This window comes from Coregonus clupeaformis, chromosome 1, assembly GCF_020615455.1.
Source record: "Coregonus clupeaformis isolate EN_2021a chromosome 1, ASM2061545v1, whole genome shotgun sequence".
Taxonomy (NCBI): domain Eukaryota; kingdom Metazoa; phylum Chordata; class Actinopteri; order Salmoniformes; family Salmonidae; genus Coregonus; species Coregonus clupeaformis.
Genome location: NC_059192.1, coordinates 78,251,246 through 78,272,828, shown reverse-complemented (window position 1 = coordinate 78,272,828; position 21,583 = coordinate 78,251,246). Strand labels below are relative to the sequence as shown.

At 41.5% G+C, this 21,583-nt stretch overlaps 1 protein-coding gene across 1 annotated transcript in view; it reads left to right on the top strand.

Annotated features, from left to right (window-relative positions):
• The window catches only part of LOC121576253 (calcium-activated potassium channel subunit alpha-1-like), a 111,538-nt gene that overhangs the window by 57,603 nt on the left and 32,352 nt on the right, over nt 1-21,583 (top strand). Inside the window, exons 8-16 of the mRNA XM_041889382.2 lie at nt 8,050-8,160; nt 8,732-8,837; nt 11,126-11,208; nt 11,496-11,565; nt 11,846-12,001; nt 12,297-12,406; nt 12,675-12,743; nt 14,427-14,513; nt 15,218-15,294. Of these exons, the coding sequence (XP_041745316.2) occupies nt 8,050-8,160; nt 8,732-8,837; nt 11,126-11,208; nt 11,496-11,565; nt 11,846-12,001; nt 12,297-12,406; nt 12,675-12,743; nt 14,427-14,513; nt 15,218-15,294 (869 nt within the window). The remainder of the gene's footprint in view (nt 1-8,049; nt 8,161-8,731; nt 8,838-11,125; nt 11,209-11,495; nt 11,566-11,845; nt 12,002-12,296; nt 12,407-12,674; nt 12,744-14,426; nt 14,514-15,217; nt 15,295-21,583) is intronic.

Genomic DNA, 21,583 nt, shown 5'->3' with positions numbered 1-21,583 from the left:
CATCTAGCTTAAACCCCCCTTTTCCCAAAAAACACACAAAGCTACTAAACAGGGTAATCAGCAACTTAGCGAGTACACAACACACAGGACACCACCGTGTCCATACTCACATATGGAAAAAGTCTCTCTCTAACCAAGTTACCAATAGGGTAACCAACAACTTAGTGCGTACACAACACACAGGACACCACCGTGTCCATACTCACATAAAGAAATAGCTTCTAACAAAGTTACCAAAAGGGTAACCAACAACTTAGTGAGTACACAACACACAGGACACCACCGTGTCCATACTCACATATGGCAAAAATCTCTCTCTTGCAACAAACACAAGTCTGGTTTTTATAAAATGGGATGTGTGATTGAACAACGAGTAACAGGTGGTGCAATTCACAGGAATGTTCACTGATTGGTCCAATCAGCAGACACCTCAACGACCACCAATCAGGAACATACAGGACACCTGTGATTAGGGCAGAAAGAGTAGAAACACACAAAAACACAGGATACCTGTATCCGTAACACTCCCCACCCTTAAAAGAGCAAACCACAATGGTTTGCGACACACGTACTCTATCACAACACCCAAATTCACAAATCATCCTATCGGGATAACAAAAAAACCTAGATCATTACACACGAGACAAAGCATCTGCCAACACATTATCCAACCCCTTTTCAGAGAGGAATGGCCTCTGGGTACCTGGCGGCCACACACATAATTGTCAACCTAAACTGGTTACCAGATTTTGTTTTCGGTAATGGTCCAACACAATCAACCATCACATGCTCGAATGGTTCACCTATGGCCGGTATGGGACAAAGAGGCGCGGGAAAATAACCTGGTTCGGTTTCCCAACTACTTGACAGGTGTGGCAAGTCCGACAGAACTGAGCCACATCTTGTTTTAAGCCAGGCCAAAAGAAATGTCGCAAAACTCGATCATAAGTCTTGGTGACTCCCAGATGTCCGGACCACTGGTGATCATGAGCGAGGGATAAAACATTTTGTCGAAAGGCTGTAGGAATCACTATTTGGTAAACAGCATTCCAATCTCCGCCTAGCGTCAACATGGGATGTCCATTTACGCATGAGGAGATTACCATCAATGAAGTATGCCATGTTTTTTCTTCTTTAGCTCCTCCTCTGAGACAACACTAGAAAAACATTTAGCCAGACTAATGTCAACCTGTTGGTTAGCGATCAGCTGCTCACGAGTAACTGGTAACTGTATTGCCTCAGCAACAAGTTCCACATCCTTCTTCCTTTCTCTGGGCTGTTGGTCAGACTGCACCAGCTTACCAGAGGTAGCACCGAACTATCCTCTGGGTCACACTCTCTGAAAAGAATCGTGTCTGACAAATCTACCACTTCACCCACTTGTCGGGCTTGAGCACGTGTGACAGCACAAGCGGGGAACACATCTGGATAACCCTGTGCCAGCTCCTCGGAGAGAGACTGGTCACTTTTATCCATTACCTCCAATACGGGTATTACCTTTCCTCCGGCAATATCGTTGCCCATTATGAAGGTCACCCCTTTTACTGGCAACATCGGACGTACGCCAACTCTGAACAATCCACTGACTAACTCAGAGTGTACGTTCACAAAGTGCAATGGCACTGGGACGAAACCCATTTCAATTCCTTGTACTAACACACTGGAACCACAATATGTATTATTAGACAAGGGTAACACATCAGCTAGTATGAACGACTGCGCCGCACCAGTATCTCTGAGGATTCTAACTGGACGCTGAGACGCTTCGTCATCTGATATAGAAACAAACCCTCAAAAATGAACGGTTCATAACTGTGATCTGGGACAGGGACTTTCAAACCACATTCACTATGAGGCTTCTGTCTTGATTCCGGCCTGACAACCTGCACTGAATCAGCCCAACACCCGTTGGCGGCCTGGCGTGCCGAGGCATCCCCGGTTTGCGTTTAAGCAAAAAGCAATCACTAACCAAATGTCCCACCTTATGACAATAGAAACAGTGACGCACATCTTTTGGGCGCGCTGGATGTACTGCTGGTCGACTAGGACTAAAAGTTAGCAACTCCGCAGCCCTGCTCTCCGTACGAGCCGAAAACACGCTCTTATGCGTCAACACAAACTCGTCTGCCAATACAGACGCTTCCGACAGTGAGGATACTTTCTGTTCGTTCAGATAAACTACAATGCGTTCGGTAAGCAATTTTTAAACTCTTCTAACAAGATTAACTCCCCGTGAGAGAGTTAAAATCAGTTACTTTACTAGCACTGTGCCATTTGTCAAACAGATTTCCTTTGTCTCTAGCAAACTCCACATAAGTCTGAGTAGGAGACTTTTTATGAGACCTAAATCTCTGTCGATATGCCTCAGGAACAAGCTCATAGGCACGAAGAACAGTAGCTTTGACCACTTCATAATTCAAACTGTCTTCAAGAGGTAGCGCTGCCAGAACCTCTTGGGCTTTACCTGTTAGCTTACACTGAAGTAATAGGCACCATACTACCTCTTCGGCCATTTCAATGCTACCAGCTATACGTTCAAACACACTGAAATAGGAATCAACCTCTGACTCCCGGAACACAGGTACCAAGGTGATCTGCCTACTAATATCAAACGTAGCAGATGACACAGCTGGTGAGGATGGCTCACTAGCAGGCATAGTATTAGCAGAGACTAACCTCGCTGTTTCTGCCTCTAGTTCCATTTTACGCATCTCCAGTTCCATCTTACGCGTCTCCAGTTCTTGATCAAGCCTCGCGTCTCAGTTCTTGATCAAGCCTACGCGTCTCCAGTTCCATCTTACGCGTCTCCTGTTCTGCCTCTAGCTTACGCATCTCCAGCTTGTCTTGCCTGATTTGTGCCCGCTCTTCCGCCTCCATTTGGAGCCGTGTCGAGCGGACATCGATCCTGGCATCACTGTCAGTCAGTGGGGAGAGTGGGTCATAACGGGGCAATGTGGCTGGAGCCTTAGCCTCGTCCTCAGACACTGATGGGCTTACAGGAACAGCAACCACATCCCCTACAGGAGCAGCAGACTCAGGCGGCGGTAACTCAAGCACTCGCTCGTTTAACAATATCGCTAACACTACTTCCTAACTTCTGCTTTCACTAAACCCCTCGGTATGGGTAAAGAAAAGTGGTCAGCCAAAGCCTGTAGATCCACTCTCGGCAATTATCAAAAACCTCCCACGTAGGGTTTTCCAAAAAATGCCTCCAACTCAAAAGTAGCCATCCTACTAGCAACACGAGCCGTCGACTACTGAACACACAAAAAAAACAGGTAGTTCAGCTGCCAAGCTCAACACTGAACCAGACACTGACTAATTTACATGAGTAGCATGGGATAGATAGGATCCCGGACGAGCCCCCACTTTATGTTACGAGCCCCGTGGCTCTAAACATCTAGGGTGGATGGACATGAGACCCGTAACATAAATTCATGTAAATTATAAGTGTGGCTGGGAACAGTGAGAACATAACTGACACAACAACCATGAACTACCGTCAAACACAAAGTGTTTATTTATGAACACACGGTAAGGGTTTGGGAAAAAGGGCTGAGCAGGACCCAAGAAATGAAACAATAGTGTAAAACCCCCTAACTGATCTTGCCTGCCTCCAAGAACCGCTAGGCTACTGCTACCATACAAAAATACAGTGGGTGGTCCGCTCCAGGTCTAACTGGTGTTTATAGACAGATTTCTTCCTACGGGTAATGTACGCCCAAGGGCATCTAGCTTAAACCCCCTTTTCCCAAAAAACACACAAAGCTACTAAACAGGGTAATCAGCAACTTAGCGAGTACACAACACACAGGACACCACCGTGTCCATACTCACATATGGAAAAGTCTCTCTCTAACCAAGTTACCAATAGGGTAACCAACAACTTAGTGCGTACACAACACACAGGACACCACCGTGTCCATACTCACATAAAGAAATAGCTTCTAACAAAGTTACCAAAAGGGTAACCAACAACTTAGTGAGTACACAACACACAGGACACCACCGTGTCCATACTCACATATGGCAAAAATCTCTCTCTTGCAACAAACACAAGTCTGGTTTTTATAAAATGGGATGTGTGATTGAACAAACGAGTAACAGGTGGTGCAATTCACAGGAATGTTCACTGATTGGTCCAATCAGCAGACACCTCAACGACCACCAATCAGGAACATACAGGACACCTGTGATTAGGGCAGAAAGAGTAGAAACACACAAAAACACAGGATACCTGTATCCGTAACAGCCAATCATATGCATCTTGCCACCCACCACAATGCAAAGATTAGCATTTTTTTTCAGTAAAGTTACAGTAAAGTTAGGCTTGATTGCAGCTATAGCTGTAGTACCTTTATAATATTTCAATATTCATTTTTGAACATTATGTCCTATATCTTGGTGACAGAGATGATGTCATAAATAATACTGCACAATAGCGAAAGAGTGTCCTAAGAAACAGACTTACAAGAAGGGACTACCTACAGTTAAATAATCAGCTAGTCTAAATATAATTGTCTTCCAGATGATTTGAAATGTGGTTGGATACCTACCTTTTACATCTGCTTAGTCCACACATGCTCTTCAATGTTCCTCGCTTGCTTTTAGTTAGTTATTTTTTAGCCTTTTATATTTCGCCTTTAATTTCCTGTTTTTTTCCCTTCTGGATTCTATAATTTTTTGTCTGGTACCACCAGTTCATTTTATTTTCCAAGCCCTGCTACATTCCTGGCCTTAATCTTCAGTCAGACCTACACCCGAAGGGCCAAACACTACCTTGAGATGTGTGCGCATAACTCCGATTTCCACGCAAATTTCCCATTGACATCAATAAATGCATGGATCACACAGAAATTCAAGTTTCTCAAGGTACATTAGGATTCTGCCCTAAATCCCTGGATGCCTCCACCCTCTGAACATACTTAGATTTCTTTTGGCTCGCTTTTAGAATTTTGTGTTGTTTTCTTTGTTGTGTAGAATTTTTTGACTTGGTTTTAGTCCAGTCTCTTTAACTCTGTTTTGGCCATTTAAACCGTCCTTTCTTCTGCATGCTGATGTATCTGTATTGCTGTTTCAAGTGATTCATATTCTTATGTCTCAGTTATGCTGTCAATACCTTTTTAATACCTTTTCATATACAAATATAAATATAGCATCTCTGTAATATTTATGTAATAAAAGCCCCAATTATATAAAGTAAATAAGATACAATAAATAAGAAATGTAATAAGTGTGAATTGGAAATTCATTTTTTGTATATCCCACTTCCACAGAGTGGGTTTTCCCTGGAGCAATTAGGGATAAGTGCCTTGCTCAAGGGCACTTTGACAGATTTTTCACCTAGTCGGCTCAGGGAATTGAACCAATGACCTTTCGGTTACTGGCCCAACACTCCTAACCGCTAGGCTACCTGCCACCCTTAACCCTAATAAGATACAATATTAAAGAGATATTTCAAAACAATGTACAGTATGTGAGTTGTCAGTATGTACAGTATCTCACAAAAGTGAGTACACCCCTCACATTTTTGTAAATATGAGTATATCTTTTCATGTGACAACACTGAAGAAATGACACTTTGCTACAATGTAAAGTAGTGAGCGTACAGCTTGTATAACAGTGTACATTTGCTGTCCCCTCAAAATAACACAACACACAGCCATTAATGTCTAAACCGCTGGCAACAAAAGTGAGTACACCCCTAAGTGAACATGTCTAAATTGGGGCAAAAGTGTCAATATTTTGTGTGGCCACCATCATTTTCCAGCTCTGCCTTAACCCTCTTGGGCATGAAGTTCACCAGGGCTTCACAGATTGCCACTGGAGTCCTCTTCCACTCCTCCATGACGACATCACGGAGCTGGTGGATGTTAGAGACCTTGCACTCCTCCACCTTCCGTTTGAGGATGCCCCACAGATGCTCAATAGGGTTTAGGTCTGGAGACATGCTTGGCCAGTCCATCACCTTTACCCTCAGCTTCTTTAGCAAGGCAGTGGTCGTCTTACAGGTGTGTCTGGGGTCGTTATCATGTTGGAATACTGCCCTGCGGCCCAGTCTCCGAAGGGAGGGGATCATGCTCTGCTTCAGTATGTCACAGTACATGTTGGCATTCATGGTTCCCTCAATGAACTGTAGCTCCCCAGTGCCGGCAGCACTCATGCAGCCCCAGACCATGACATTCCCACCACCATGCTTGACTGTAGGCAAGACACACTTGTCTTTGTACTCCTCACCTGGTTGCCGCCACACACACTTGACACCATCTGAACCAAATAAGTTTATCTTGGTCTCATCAGACCACAGGACATGGTTCCAGTAATCCATGTCCTTAGTCTGCTTGTCTTCAGCAAACTGTTTGCGGGCTTTCTTGTGCATCATCTTTAGAAGAGGCTTCCTTCTGGGACGACAGCCATGCAGACAAATTTGATGCAGTGTGCGGCTTATGGTCTGAGCACTGACAGGCTGACCCCCCACCCCTTCAACCTCTGCAGCAATGCTGGCAGCACTCATACGTCTATTTCCCAAAGACAACCTCTGGATATGATGCTGAGCACGTGCACTCAACTTCTTTGGTCGACCATGGCGAGGCCTGTTCTGAGTGGAACCTGTCCTATTAAACCGCTGTATGGTCTTGGCCACCATGCTGCAGCTCAGTTTCAGGGTCTTGGCAATCTTCTTATAGCCCAGGCCATCTTTATGTAGAGCAACAATTCTTTTTTTTCAGAGCCTCAGAGAGTTCTTTGCCATGAGGTGCCATGTTGAACTTCCAGTGACCAGTATGAGGGAGTGTGAGAGCGATGACACCAAATTTAACACACCTGCTCCCCATTCACACCTGAGACCTTGTAACACTAACAAGTCACATGACACCGGGGAGGGAAAATGGCTAATTGGGCCCAATTTGGACATTTTCACTTAGGGGTGTACTCACATTTGTTGCCAGCGGTTTAGACATGAATGGCTGTGTGTTGAGTTATTTTGAGGGGACAGCAAATTTACACTGTTATACAAGCTGTACACTCACTACTTTACATTGTAGCAAAGTGTCATTTCGTCAGTGTTGTCACATGAAAAGATATACTCATATTTACAAAAATGAGAGGTACTGTATATTTTTGTGAGATACTGTATATAGTACTTGTAACATCTACAAAATCAAACCAATAGGTTTGGAAAATGCCCTTCTTAACCACATCCTGAGTTTATCTCACGATGAAGCGTTATCTCACAATCCTGCATGTACTATCCTGGAGCAGGGATACAGTCTGACGGAAACCTACCCTCACGTGGAGGCAAGATGTCTCTAGCTAAAGATAAGCTCTTTTCTGGATTGTACAATGTAGGAATCACATCATAATCTCCAACAAAGGAAACTCTTATCCTTTTTAATCCGTTACTGGGAATCCAGAACATGCTCTGCTCTGTGATCTCTCGTGTTCTTCAGGCCCCACACAGGGCTGACTGTATAGGCTAAAGAGCTCTGTCCTACAGGCCCCACACAGGGCTGACTGTATAGGCTAAAGAGCTCTGTCCTTCAGGCCCCACACAGGGCTGACTGTATAGGCTAAAGAGCTCTTAGTACTGACACCTGTTCAAATCAAATTTTATTTGCCACATGCGCCGGAAACAACAGTGAAATGCTTACTTACAAGCCCTTAACCAACAATGCAGTTTTAAGAAAAATAAGTGTTAAGTAAAAAATAGATACGTTAAAAATAACAAATAAAAATGGACTCCTGTTCATCACAGAACATGTACAAACAAGGGAGAATTATGTATTTTGGGGGTTATTAAACAGTGGGCTGGCAGTGTACATTTTCTACACAGAAACCACATTTTTTAGGTCCTTTTTTAAATTGACTATACTGTGGTGTGGACACTTTTTTTTGTCAGATCCAACGTATAATTTCATTTTATTTTCAGAATCAAGAAAGAACGTGACACTGACATCAATCAGCAGTTCATCAGCGTCTTTATTTTGGCTGCAGCTTTTAGCAAACCATAGCTTAAATCTTATGACTATTCCTGGATCTTATTTCCTATAGGCACATCGTGGTCTGTGGTCATATAACACTTGAAAGTGTGTCCAACTTCCTTAAAGACTTCCTACACAAGGACAGGGATGATGTCAATGTAGAAATTGTTTTTCTCCATAAGTAAGTGTACCAAGTTCTTTCCTTACACTTTACGGGCCAGTTTCCCGGACCCAGATTAAGCCTAGTCCTGGAATAAAAACCATACTCAATGGGACATTGAAAGTCTATTGAAAGTGTGTTTAATTACAGGACTATGTTTAATCTGGATCTGGGAAAATGGCCCCAAAACTCATAACAATACTGAGTGTTTCAGAGAAGGAAAGGTGATAGCAGCTCCCAAAAATGACTCCAACAACCTTTCGGGAACTGCCACCACCTTTCCTTTTTTTGGAATACTCAGACTCTACAATGACTATATCCTAATAAGCACCCAGATCCATGGAAACTGTTGGTAGCACCGGCCCTGCCGGGTACACCAACATACCACCTATAGCAATACATTAGAATAAATTACATTTCAAATACTACACAATAAATTGCACTTTGACTTGCTGAGGGAGGAGACCTCACTCAGACTCCTAACATGAACACATAGATCGCTCTCCTGTCTGTCCCAGTACTAAACCGAATCTTGAGGTGGAGTGGAGTGGAGGCCTTGGTTAACATTAACAAACTTTACTTTGTGTCCCAGTATTTCCCCTAATCTTGAGCTGGAAGCCTTGTTTAAACGCCACTTCACCCAGGTGGAGTTCTACCAGGGATCTGTTCTCAACCCACATGACCTGGCCAGAGTCAAGGTAACCGGCCTGTTTTAATGAGTATTAACCTGACTTATTCCTTTCAGCTACTAATGGAGACCTTGACTTGACCTTGAGGGCCTTGACAGTCCAACTCTTGAAGAAGTATACCAGGTCCTTGTTGTATAAGAACATTTGGTCACACTTTACAATATGGCTACCTTTTCTAAAGCGTTTACAAGGGTTTATATATATATATATATATATATATATATATATGTATATATATATATACACAGTACGTCAAAAGTTTGGACACACCTACTCATTCCAGGGTTTTTCTTAATTTTTTATATTTTTTACATTGTAGAATAATAGTGAAGACATCAAAACTATGAAATAACATATGGAATCATGTAGTAACCAAAAAAGTGTTAAACAAATCAAAATATTTTATATTGGAGATTCTTCAAAGTAGCCACTCTTTGCCTTGACAGCTTTGCACACTCTTGGCATTCTCTCAACCAGCTTCATGAGGAATGCTTTTCCAACAGTCTTGAAGGAGTTCCCACATATGCTGAGCACTTGTTGGCTGCTTTTCCTTCACTCTGTGAAATGGAAATGTCTAGGAGCAACAATAAAAATCATCTGTCCTTGGTTGCAAAACTCACTACCGAGTTCCAAACTTCCTCTCGAAGCAACGTCAGCACAAAAGCTGTTTGTCGGGAGCTTCATGAAATGGGTTTCCATGGCCTAGAAGCTGCACACAAGCCTAAGATCACCATGTGCAATGCCAAGCGTTGGCTGGAGTGGTGCAAAACTCACCGCCATTGGACTCTGGAGCAGTGGAAATGCGTTCTCTGGAGTGATGAATCACGCTTCACCTGGCAGTCCAATGGACGAATCTGGGTTTGGCAGATGCCAGGGAAACGCTACCTGCTCCAATTTATAGTGCCAACTGTAAAGTTTGGTGGAGGAGGAATAATGGTCTGGGGCTGTTTTTCATGGTTCGGGCTAGGCCCCTTAGTTCCAGTAAAGGTAAATCTTAACGCTACAATATACAATGACATTCTAGATGATTCTGTGCTTCCAACTTTGTGGCAACAATTTGGGGTAGGCCCTTTCCTGTTTCAGCATGACAATGCCCCCGTGCACAAAGCGAGGTCCATACAGAAATGGTTTGTTGAGGTCGGTGTGGAAGAACTTGACTGGCCTGCTCAGAGCCCTGACCTCAACCCCATCGAACACCTTTGGGATGAATTGGAACGCCAACTGCGAGCCAGGCCTAATCGCCCAACATCAGTTCCCGACCTCAATAATGCTCTTGTGGCTGAATTGAAGCAAGTCCCCGCAGCAATGTTCCAACATCTAGTGGAAATCCTTCCCAGAAGAGTGGAGGCTGTTATAGCAGCAAAGGGGGGACCAACTCCATATTAATGCCCATGATTTTGGAATGAGATGTTCGGCGAGCAGGTGTCCACATACTTTTGGTCATGTAGTGTGTGTATATAGTGTATATAGTGTATATTTTTACTGTCAAACATTCATTGACACATAATTTAGCAGCCAGGTAAGTCATTGGCTGTGTCCAAAATCTGTGTTGCCTACTACTTACTAAATGGCATACTGTGTACAAATCGTACTACATTAGAAGATACTGTTCATTAAAATCGATTGCAGTAAGTAACAAATAAACATACTAGGCTCATCCATATTGAGAATGCATCATCTAATGCGCAATTGCGTTGATTACCTCCATTCGCTCATTTTGGTACAGCGTGTAACCATATTTGATTATCAGCTGTTGTCAAACACACGTGGGTCTAGAAAGAGGAATCTCTTCCTCAATAGTGTGCAGTGAATTTTACTAGATGAAGAGCTGAAATTAGTATGACATCCTGGCATTTAAAGCATACAACATTTTCGACATTTCACATACTGTAAAACGTTCTATTTTCGCATAACCAAAATGGCAACTATTTTAATATGGGTATTCGGACTATTTATATTTATAAAGGGTAAATAAATAAAATACGACGAGCATAATACTTTGTCTGATAGAAGTTAGAAATGAATGCACTTTGACATATGATACTGTTCATAGCTCTGAGTGAATGCAGTTCTGATCTCTGGTGTCTACAAATGGAGCACCTGGGTGGTTGGCATCGGTCTAATGTCTTGAGTCTGTCTGCCTCCCAAATGCCACCCTATTCCCCTACATACAGTAGTGCACGACATTTGACCAGTGTCAGAAGTAGTGCACTATGTAGGGAATAGGTTGCCAGTTAGGACACAACCTCTGTCTGTATAGAGTCAGGTCTTATCTCTCTGTCATTTCCCGCCCTCAGATAGAGTCAGCAGATGCCTGTTTGATCCTAGCTAATAAATACTGTGCAGACCCTGATGCTGAGGATGCCTCCAACATCATGAGGTACAGAGACAACTTAACCAGGCTGTGCTGTAAAACTGTATATTGGAAATATGAAAATGTATTCTGATATACAAAACTGATTCAACTTTCTATCACCTTGATAAATTACGCAAGTACAGTATGCTTGAGAGCATGTGAGAATGTATTCTGGAGAAATGCATTGATAATACATACTGTACATACCAATGTCTACTCTCAAGTTCCCTAAGCAAGAAACCTGTGTTACTACTACTGTGTCCTAGATTTGGTAGATGGGTCTTACGTTGTTTCTTGTAACAATATTCCAGGGTGATATCCATCAAGAACTACCACCCAAAGATCAGAATCATTACCCAGATGTTGCAGTACCACAACAAGGTGTGTACAGTACAAAACCTTCAGAGTGCTACTGATTACACTGTGTCATTGAACTCCAGCGGAGGCAGGCGAACATGAGTTCTCTACTTGTATAGTAAGGTTGCAAAATTCGGGAAACTTTCCTAAAATTCCCAATATTTCCAGATTCCCGGAATCAGAATGGATTAAGCAGGAAATTCAGGTTCCTCCAACCTGGATTTCAATAAAACTTGGGAATTTGGGGAAATGTACAAGAATTGTATAACCCTAATCTCACTGCATCTTTCCTGCATCTCCCCAGGCCCACCTTCTGAACATTCCCAGTTGGAACTGGAAGGAGGGTGACGATGCCATTTGCCTTGCTGAGCTGAAGCTGGGCTTCATAGCACAGAGCTGTCTGGCTCAGGGCCTCTCCACCATGCTGGCCAACCTCTTCTCCATGAGGTCCTTCATCAAGGTACTTGTTAGGGAGAGCCAAAGAGACTGTAATCGTTAGGTCGCTCGTTCAAATCCGTCTCGAAGGACCAAGAAGAGGCAGAGATATTGAACTAACATTATTCCACTTTTCCACAGCCTTTAGTACAGTAATGTTCACACTTTGTCTGACTGTATTTGCAATTTCAGAAAACTTGTCTTATATTTAAGATATACAGCGTAGATTTAATTACACTTGAAGTGTTACTTGAAATAAAATATGTTCATGATAACATACTGTACCTTTGCAAGACATGTTTTATCTGTTATTGTTTCAGATTGAAGAGGACACCTGGCAGAAGTATTACCTGGAAGGAGTAGCCAATGAAATGTACACTGAGTACCTGTCTAGTGCCTTTGTGGGCCTATCCTTCCCCACCATTTGTGAGTAAGTATGACCCTCTTTTCTGAAGGACCCTACTATATCAAGTATATTCTCTCTCCCCCCTCCATCTTTAAAAAAAATAGTATTTCTCTCTCCATCCCTCCCTCTCTCCTTCTCTCTCTCTACCTCTGTCTGTCTCTCTCTCTCTCGTCTCTCCTCTCTCGCTCCTACTCATCCCTTTGATTGTGTAATAATATTGATATTTTATTTAATATCATATTTGTTTTATTTAATATATATAATATTTATGTTTTTGAATGCTCCTCTCTAGACTCTGCTATGTGAAGCTAAAGCTGCTACTGATTGCTATCGAGTACAAGTCAGATATAAGGGAAAGCAGGTAAAGTTCACTCCTACTTGTGTATTAAAAATTGCCAATCCTGAGTGGCGCAGTGGTCTATGGCACTGCATCGCAGTGCTAGCTGTGCCACTAGAGATCCTGGTTTGAATCCAGGCTCTGTCGCAGCCGGCCGTGACCGGGAGACTCATGGGCGGCGCACAATTGGCCTAGCGTTGTCCAGGGTAGGGGAGGGAATGGCTGGCAGGGATGTAGCTCAGTTGATAGAGCATGGTGTTTGCAACGCCAGGGTTGTGGGTTCGATTCCCACGGGGGACCAGTATGAAAAAAATAAAAAATACAAAAAAATATATATGTATTCACTAACTGTAAGTCGCTCTGGATAAGAGCGTCTGCTAAATGACTAAAATGTAAATGTAAATGTGATGTTTGTCAGAAATGTTATTGTAAAAATCATGTTGAACCAAGTGGTATGCAGCACAATACAGGTTATCCATTTTAACATTAACTCAATATCCAGACTGCCATGACAATACAGCTTTCCTGACTGTGATCTATTGTAATGGATTTCAACTTCAACTTCATACACAGTACTCATCACTAATTGGCATTTTTGAAACACTATTGTTTACAGAAAGTTGACAAAGTTTGACAAAAGAAAGTGGTATGCCCCCGACATCCATATTCTTTATTTTTACCTTCAATACGTTTAGCCTTCGCCCACTTTGAGGAACATACAACTCAATATTTCCTGTCAATGTTTTGCCAGTGTACTTCCTGACTTTGTTGCAGGTGGTTTCAGGTCTCTTATCACTTCTGGTGTGTACTGTACAGGCCAATGCCAGCTTGATTTACACTCTTTTATCCCTTCAAATGTCGTATCTCAACGGTTCTTTTTTGTGTGAATTTCCAGTGTTTCTGTCATACGGTCACAGTTCACTGCTGTCTTTCAAACAGACCCAGAGTCATCCATGTCACATTTGTTATTCAGATTTGTATTCGTATTTCTAGTTTGATGTTTCCACCATCCAATTTCAGATTACTGTTTAATGTGTATGCAGGTGTGAAATTCTGCAATTAACTCTTCTTTTATTACAGCATGACTTGTGTGTTTGGCCTAATTAGTGTCACAGTCTCAATGGAAAATAAACATCAATGACTACTTTCCATCTAAAATCATTAAAGACTGAAAACATTGCCATGTACCATCTTAACCTAATTACTGAGGATTGATGTGGCGTGGATGTTCCTCTTAAAGAGCCAGTGCTTGTTTACTGCACCATCAGGTTTATACAAATAGCCTGATCGCCCCAAATCTGTTTGTGCTGTTTGTACACAAACAGTTCTGGGGTGAACCGGCTAATTAGTATACAAGCATCTTCCCAGCTGACAAAGCTGGTTGAAATGGTGTCATTACAACCCGTTTTGGCCACTGGGTTAGCTCTGAGGATGCTCATATTGTCACTTCCATTCTCTACAGGTGGAGGTTCTCTATTCAGTACTTGTCACTGTTTAATTCTTGTTGGGTAGCCATTTTATAATACTGGTGACACCTGCATTTGTTTTTAGTTCGATTCCCAGGAACTACAGTACCTCACCAACCCTTGTTTGTCCGAAAGGTGTTCCTTGTGTACCATTCCATGTGATTAGTGCATTAGGATGTTAAATGTAACAGAAAGATTCTCCTCATTGACGACCATGGATATTTGTTTGTATTGACAACAGCACCCTCATCAACCCTGGGAACCATGTGAAGATGCAGGAAGGCACCCTGGGTTTTTTTATCGCCAGTGATGCCAAAGAAGTAAAGAGGTATGTAAATGTTTAGAGTTTCAAGTTTTAATGTCACATGCACAAGTACAGTGAAATGCCTTTCTTGCAAGCTCTAACCCCAACAATGCAGTAATCGATAACAATGTAATACTAAAAATAACAAGGTAGAACAAAAACACGAGATATAGAAATAAGAAGAACATGATGAAGTAAGTAAGCATACTATATACAGGGTCAGTTCCAGGGTCAGTAGCTATATACAGGGTCAGTTCCAGGGTCAGTAGCTATATACAGGGTCAGTTCCTGGGTCAGTTCCAGTACCATATTTACAATGTGCAGGGATACTGGATCGATAGAGGTAGATATTTTACATTTTTACATTTTAGTCATTTAGCAGACGCTCTTATCCAGAGCGACTTACAGGAGCAATTAGGGTTAAGTGCCTTGCTTAAGGGCACTCGACAGATTTTCACCTAGTCGGCTCTTAGAACCAGCGACCTTTCGGTTACTGGCACAACGCACCCACTAAGCTACCTGCCGCCCTGTATAGGGGTAAGGTGACTAGGCATCAGGATATAAATGTACTGTAAATTACAGTAAATGTAGGTAACTGTACCTAATTGCCTCTGTTAGAAGAGACAGAAAGCCTCCAAATACAGTTTGACATCAAACTACTATATGTTCAATTACTTTTGGACTTACTGAAGATTAAATACTGAAATATGTGTGTGCTGTTTTCTTAGGGCACTTTTTTACTGCAAAGCTTGTCACGATGACATCACAGATCCTAAAAGGATAAAGAAATGTGGATGCAAACGATGTAAGTATTTATTTACTGTTCTTTGATAACAATATTTATTGAGCTTTGTCTTTAATGCACATGCATATTTTAATATGTACATGTAGATACTGTATAAAACTGTGCCTTACGCCTCGATCACACCTACAGCGTTATTGTCTAAAATGGTACGCAGCATCATCTGGATGTGTGCAACAAAAGTTCAACATTCACCTTCTGCTACCATTTCTGTCAAGCCGTCTACGCATACAGTTTGAAGCATACATTCGATAAATCCAACGTATGCACCACACAGAATGCACTGCAACTGCCTCTGCAACGCAATGCTGCAAGGCAAACGCAACGTTCCATTGGAAATGAATGTACTTCTGGTGTACCAAAACGCAATGACGCTGTTGGTGTGATCCAGGCGTTAGTATGTTTTTTTATTAGAACTATTTTAACAATGTGTATACTATACATGTATTATACAGTATGTTCTACTATACACATTTCTATACATATTAGATATTATTAATGTAGAATAACTTCCAAAGTTGTTGAATAAACACCTCTTCAGATGCCTGTTGACAGGCATTTGTTTAGAGTCTAGGTTTGAGCAGTGCTAACATTAGCATAAACATTATAGCGTCACTACATTGTCTGTGTGACATGTGGCACCCTATTCCCTTTATAGTGCACTACTTTTGACCAGGGCCCATAGGACTATGGTCAAAAGTAGTGCATTATATTGGGAATAGGGTGCCGTTTGGGACATAACCTTTGTCTTTACATGACCTACATAGCCACTTGTATAAACTAGTTAAGTCCTTTATTAATAATCAACAGGATAAAACCCTGCAACTTCTGCCTCAGGAAAGGCCATATGATTACTTTAAACAAGCATCAAGTGCACAAATAACTGTCTACAGAAAATAAATCACCATTGATGTTCTTAGGCTGACTCCCAAATTACACCTTATTCCCTATATAGTGCACTACATTTGACCAAAGCCCTCATAAGTAGTGCACACTATAGGGAATAGGGGGCCATTTGGGACGTACATTTATTCATATTTCATGTAGCACTCAATAAAGACATGTTCTGATTTAAGAGCTTGAGGATACAGCAACATATAGCCTGGTCCCAGATCTGTCATGTTTGGCATGACAATGACTATAGAAGTTGGCAAAACAGTCCAAACAGATCTGGGACCTGTCATGACAACAACGAAAAAAGTGTGATCTGTCTTAAATCTGTTTTGTTTTTCTCCTTTCATGATTTCAAACAGGCTTCTTCTACATTGTGCCTAGACTAGAGTCACTTGTCTTGTCTCATATAACTATGATGACCACATCTACTGACCCTAACGTTTTATGTATTTTCTTTCTGCTGCCTTGGAACATGAAACAATGTTTTAACTGTTCACGTATAGTGCTTTATTGTGAGTAATCTGGGTACCCTACCCCTACCCTCCAGAGTACAGCCTGCTACCCTAGAGTTCGATATTTTTTGTTATTGTTGAGTGTACTGCACGTGTTGCATGTGGCGATGGTGGACACTGCTGCCTGCATCCTTCACGTTCACTCACGTCTCATTTGCACGCTATACTCTCAGGTCAAGGAGAACACAAAAAACTTAATGATTGGTAGTTAGATAGATTTGTCGATATATACAGTAGGTAGATACACTTCAACCTTAAGTATTTGATGAAGCCAAATATACAATGTGGCCTTAAACAAGTCCAATTACATAACAACTATTTTTCCTGTGGTACACGCAAAAAAAAGTGCTAGTTAGTACCCTTTTTTTTCTGTAGGGTACCCTTTTTTGGGCTTTGAACCTATTTACATCAGTTCTTTGTATAACCATTTGTATGGTTCTTAATTACACTGTTAGAAACAGAGGGTTCTTCATTACACTGGAACAACCAGAGGGTTCTTCATTACACTGTTCAACATATCCCGGCTACTGGTTGCAATGAAAATACGGTAAATATACAAAAAGTTACTGTATTTTTAGAGCTGGATTAAGGTATTATTGCTGTAAGGGACAGTATGCTGCTGTATTCTGATTACTTTGGAGTGAACCTCACTTGGGATTTGAACTCATAACCTCTCAGTTGCCAGCGACTTGAACTTCCTGCAACGCTACCGGGTCTGTGGCTATGACAGAGATTGTTAATATATTAGAACCAATAGACATTCTGTCATTTGTCCCTATGGGGGAACCCTTTTGGGTGCCATGTAGAACCCTTTGATTTTATTTAGAATCCTCTGTTTTGTCCCTGTAGGGGAACCTATTGGGTTCTACGTAGAACCCTCACATGAAGAACCCTCTGGTTCCATGGTTTTATCGTCTGTCCGTATTTGGATCAATCCCCTTTGGGTGCCACGTACAACCCTTTGATTTGTCCCTGTAGGGGAACCTTTTGAGTTCCATTTAGAACCCTCTCATGAAGAACCTACTGGTTCCAGGTAGAACCAATGACAGGTTCTACAGTTATACTTATAGGATACTTCAGATGCACTTATGGCACACACTGTTAGGTACTCACCTGTATTCCTACACTTTGGACTTCAAAGTCAATCTCAGCTTTGTGGCACAGCAGAAAGGTCAGTGTACTTAAAATCCAGAGGTTGTCACTTCAACGACCAGGTGGGGTCATACTTTAGCTGAACAGCGATAACACATGAAATTGCACGTGATCACATGTAAAATTTTAAAAACACATAGTTTCACATGTGAAGTGTTTTCACATGATTTCAAATGTAAAATGTCACATGTAAAGTGTTCCAAAAACACAGGTTCTCACATGTGAAATGTGAAGTGTTCCAAAAACATGTTTTCACATGTAAAATGTCACGTGACATGTTCCAAAAAACATGTGTTTTCAAATTTGAAATGTCACATGAAGTGTTACAAAACACAAGAAATTGCACATGTGAAAACTAGTGATCACGTGAAAGTGTTACCAAAAACAAAAGTGTCACATGTGTAATGTCACATGAAGTGTTACAAAAAGACGTTTTCAGATGTGAAATGTCATGTGAAGTGTTCCAAAAACACGTTTTCAACTGTCACATGTGAAGTGTTACAAAAACACGTTTTCACATGTGAAATGTCACATGAAGTGTTCCAAAAACAAGTTTTCAAATGTAAAATGTCACGTGAAATGTTCCAAAAACATATGTTTTCAAGTGTAAAATGTCACATGTAAAGTGTTCCAAAAAACAAGTTTATTTTTCCATATATAGACACACCCTATGTGTTTTAATAAAATCAACTAATGGTTTATATGCATTGAGCTTGTCTGATGCTTTAAGCTTACGGTTTGATGAAATAAGACAAATGCCTCAAGAGGGCACCAGAGATCTAGATAACCAGAAGAAAAAAACCGGACCCAACTATTCTCCTCCCGCTCCTGCTGGCTTTCGCAGATTCGGCCATTACTCTCCTGAAGTTGCTGGTAATATGCTACAAGAGGAGTTGGCAACCTTTCTCATGTGGAATGCCATTTTATCTTAACATTTCTACCGATCTGCGTGCCAGTTATGGTCTTCATATGCAGATTTTCATGAAACCGTTTCATTTAATTTATAATAACATGTTCATATCTCAAAATCATTGTCATGTGATTAATAAAAATTCTATCAAATCTAAATGAAAATCATACAAACCTAAAAAGTAACTTCTATTGCCAATGCAAACTATGTAAAAATAGCCTACATAAAGCCAACAAATAAAAACATTGCAGCCTGCAGGTAGAAAATATCCTGATAAAAATAAATATCCTATAAATCACATTGGCTACACATGGCCTGTCTGCAACGAACTTGAAACATGTATCAACTATTAACTCGGGTCAGGCCCGAAGCTTGCGAAGTTGTGCTAGCGAACTTGCAACATTGTATAAAATATTGTGGGACCTCCGAGTTTCCTGCACTAGTGAGCTCGGGACAGACACAGCTGTGGGCTATTTGCGCAAGGGATACGAAGTAGTGCTTGACTTGCGCAGGAGCTCACCGGAGCCCCTCAAATGTTCTACTGCTAGTGCTCCTGTTCCTCTTATAGAATATTAGCTCAAAAGTATTGTGGAACAGTAAACAGTAAATATAAACAGTACCAGCACCCAAAATGAGTCAAACACTGATAAGAAGTAATCAGGTAGGCCTATTTTATAACATTTCCACTGGATCAGAGCATGACATTTTTCCCTTTCACGCTGAGGGGTTATCGAAAGGGAGAGAACTGGAAAGATTTTTCTACTGTAATTGTCAATGGATGTAAAAACAGACTTTGTTTGCTTGCTGTTTGAGCTGAAGAAAACATTACTTTGAGAAGCTCCACAGCTCATTAGTGGTGGTGTGTTAAGCCAATCAGAAAAATGATCAGATCCCCAAATGGGCACATTTATATGCCTACATTTGTCCGCAGGCCAGGTAGCCTACAGGCCTACTTCTATGTGTGCGCGTCCTTACTCAACATTGACAGGAGCACTCCAAACAAAAGGCAATGACTAAATTGACAAAACTCGTAAATGGAATGAAATAAACCAAAACTTGTTTCTCACAAGTGTAGCATAGGTTGTGGGCTCTGCAAACAATCTGTCCACTCCGACAATGATAACGGGAAGACTGGAATAATAACCAAAGTAACAAACATTGTAGATTAGAAATTATAGGATTTAACATTAAATGTACTACTGGTGATATATGTAATGGGGAATTGATATACACTAACAATCAAATGCAAACAATTCACACAATGAAGTTATGAAACAATGAATGTGCACAAATTGGCGGGAGAGAGCGCATTCTGGACAGAGAAGTGCATTGTGCATCTGGGCACATGGTCAATCTGAAGTCTGCACTGGCCATGCAGCATTTACGGTTATATGGTCACAGCAGAAGTCAGGGCATTCATACTTCTTGGGCTTGGCGGAGCAGTGCAGAGCTGTTGTCAAGGAAGTGAGTTTGTTTTCTACAGGATGTACCGCCCCCACCTACCGTCAACCAATCAAATCAATGCAGAGCTACGCAGAGCCCTCTGCATTGTTTCAAAATTTGGGAAGCGAATGGCGATGAGGTACGGCGCTCGATTTGGCCTCTGCATGCCTCTGGAGGCTCTGTAATTACGTCACACCCTCCATATGGAGCCTCCGACCACATTTTCGGATCAAGCATAAATTGGCTTTTAGTCTAGGCCTCCGTAATGGATTAGTTTACTGTGGGGGAAAAAAGTATTTAGTCAGCCACCAATTGTGCAAGTTCTCCCACTTAAAAAGATGAGAGAGGCCTGTAATTTTCATCATAGGTACACGTCAACTATGACAGACAAATTGAGGAAAAAAATTCCAGAAAATCACATTGTAGGATTTTTTATGAAGTTATTTGCAAATTATGGTGGAAAATAAGTATTTGGTCACCTACAAACAAGCAAGATTTCTGGCTCTCACAGACCTGTAACTTCTTCTTTAAGAGGCTCCTCTGTCCTCCACTCGTTACCTGTATTAATGGCACCTGTTTGAACTTGTTATCAGTATAAAAGACACCTGTCCACAACCTCAAACAGTCAAACTCCAAACTCCACTATGGCCAAGACCAAAGAGCTGTCAAAGGACACCATAAACAAAATTGTAGACCTGCACCAGGCTGGGAAGACTGAATCTGCAATAGGTAAGCAGCTTGGTTTGAAGAAATCAACTGTGGGAGCAATTATTAGGAAATGGAAGACATACAAGACCACTGATAATCTCCCTCGATCTGGGGCTCCACGATTATGGTGTCCTTTGACAGCTCTTTGGTCTTGGCCATAATGGAGTTTGGAGTGTGACTGTTTGAGGTTGTGGACAGGTGTCTTTTATACTGATAACAAGTTCAAACAGGTGCCATTAATACAGGTAATTAGTGGAGGACAGAGGAGCCTCTTAAAGAAGAAGTTACAGGTCTGTGAGAGCCAGAAATCTTGCTTGTTTGTAGGTGACCAAATACTTATTTTCCACCATAATTTGCAAATAAATTCATAAAAATCCTACAATGTGATTTTCTGGATTTTTCTTTCTCAATTTGTCTGTCATAGTTGAAGTGTACCTATGATGAAAATTACAGGCCTCTCTCATATTTTTAAGTGGGAGAACTTGCACAATTGGTGGCTGACTAAATACTTTTTTTCCCCACTGTAATTCACAGCAACTTCCAGGCAACTAACTGCCATTACGTTACTGTGAAATGCACAGTAACCTCGTAACAGTGCAGAGCTTTGTCACATGCTCAACCTTTGACAACATAACCATCAACCACTTAAACGGGTACAACACTTCCACTGATG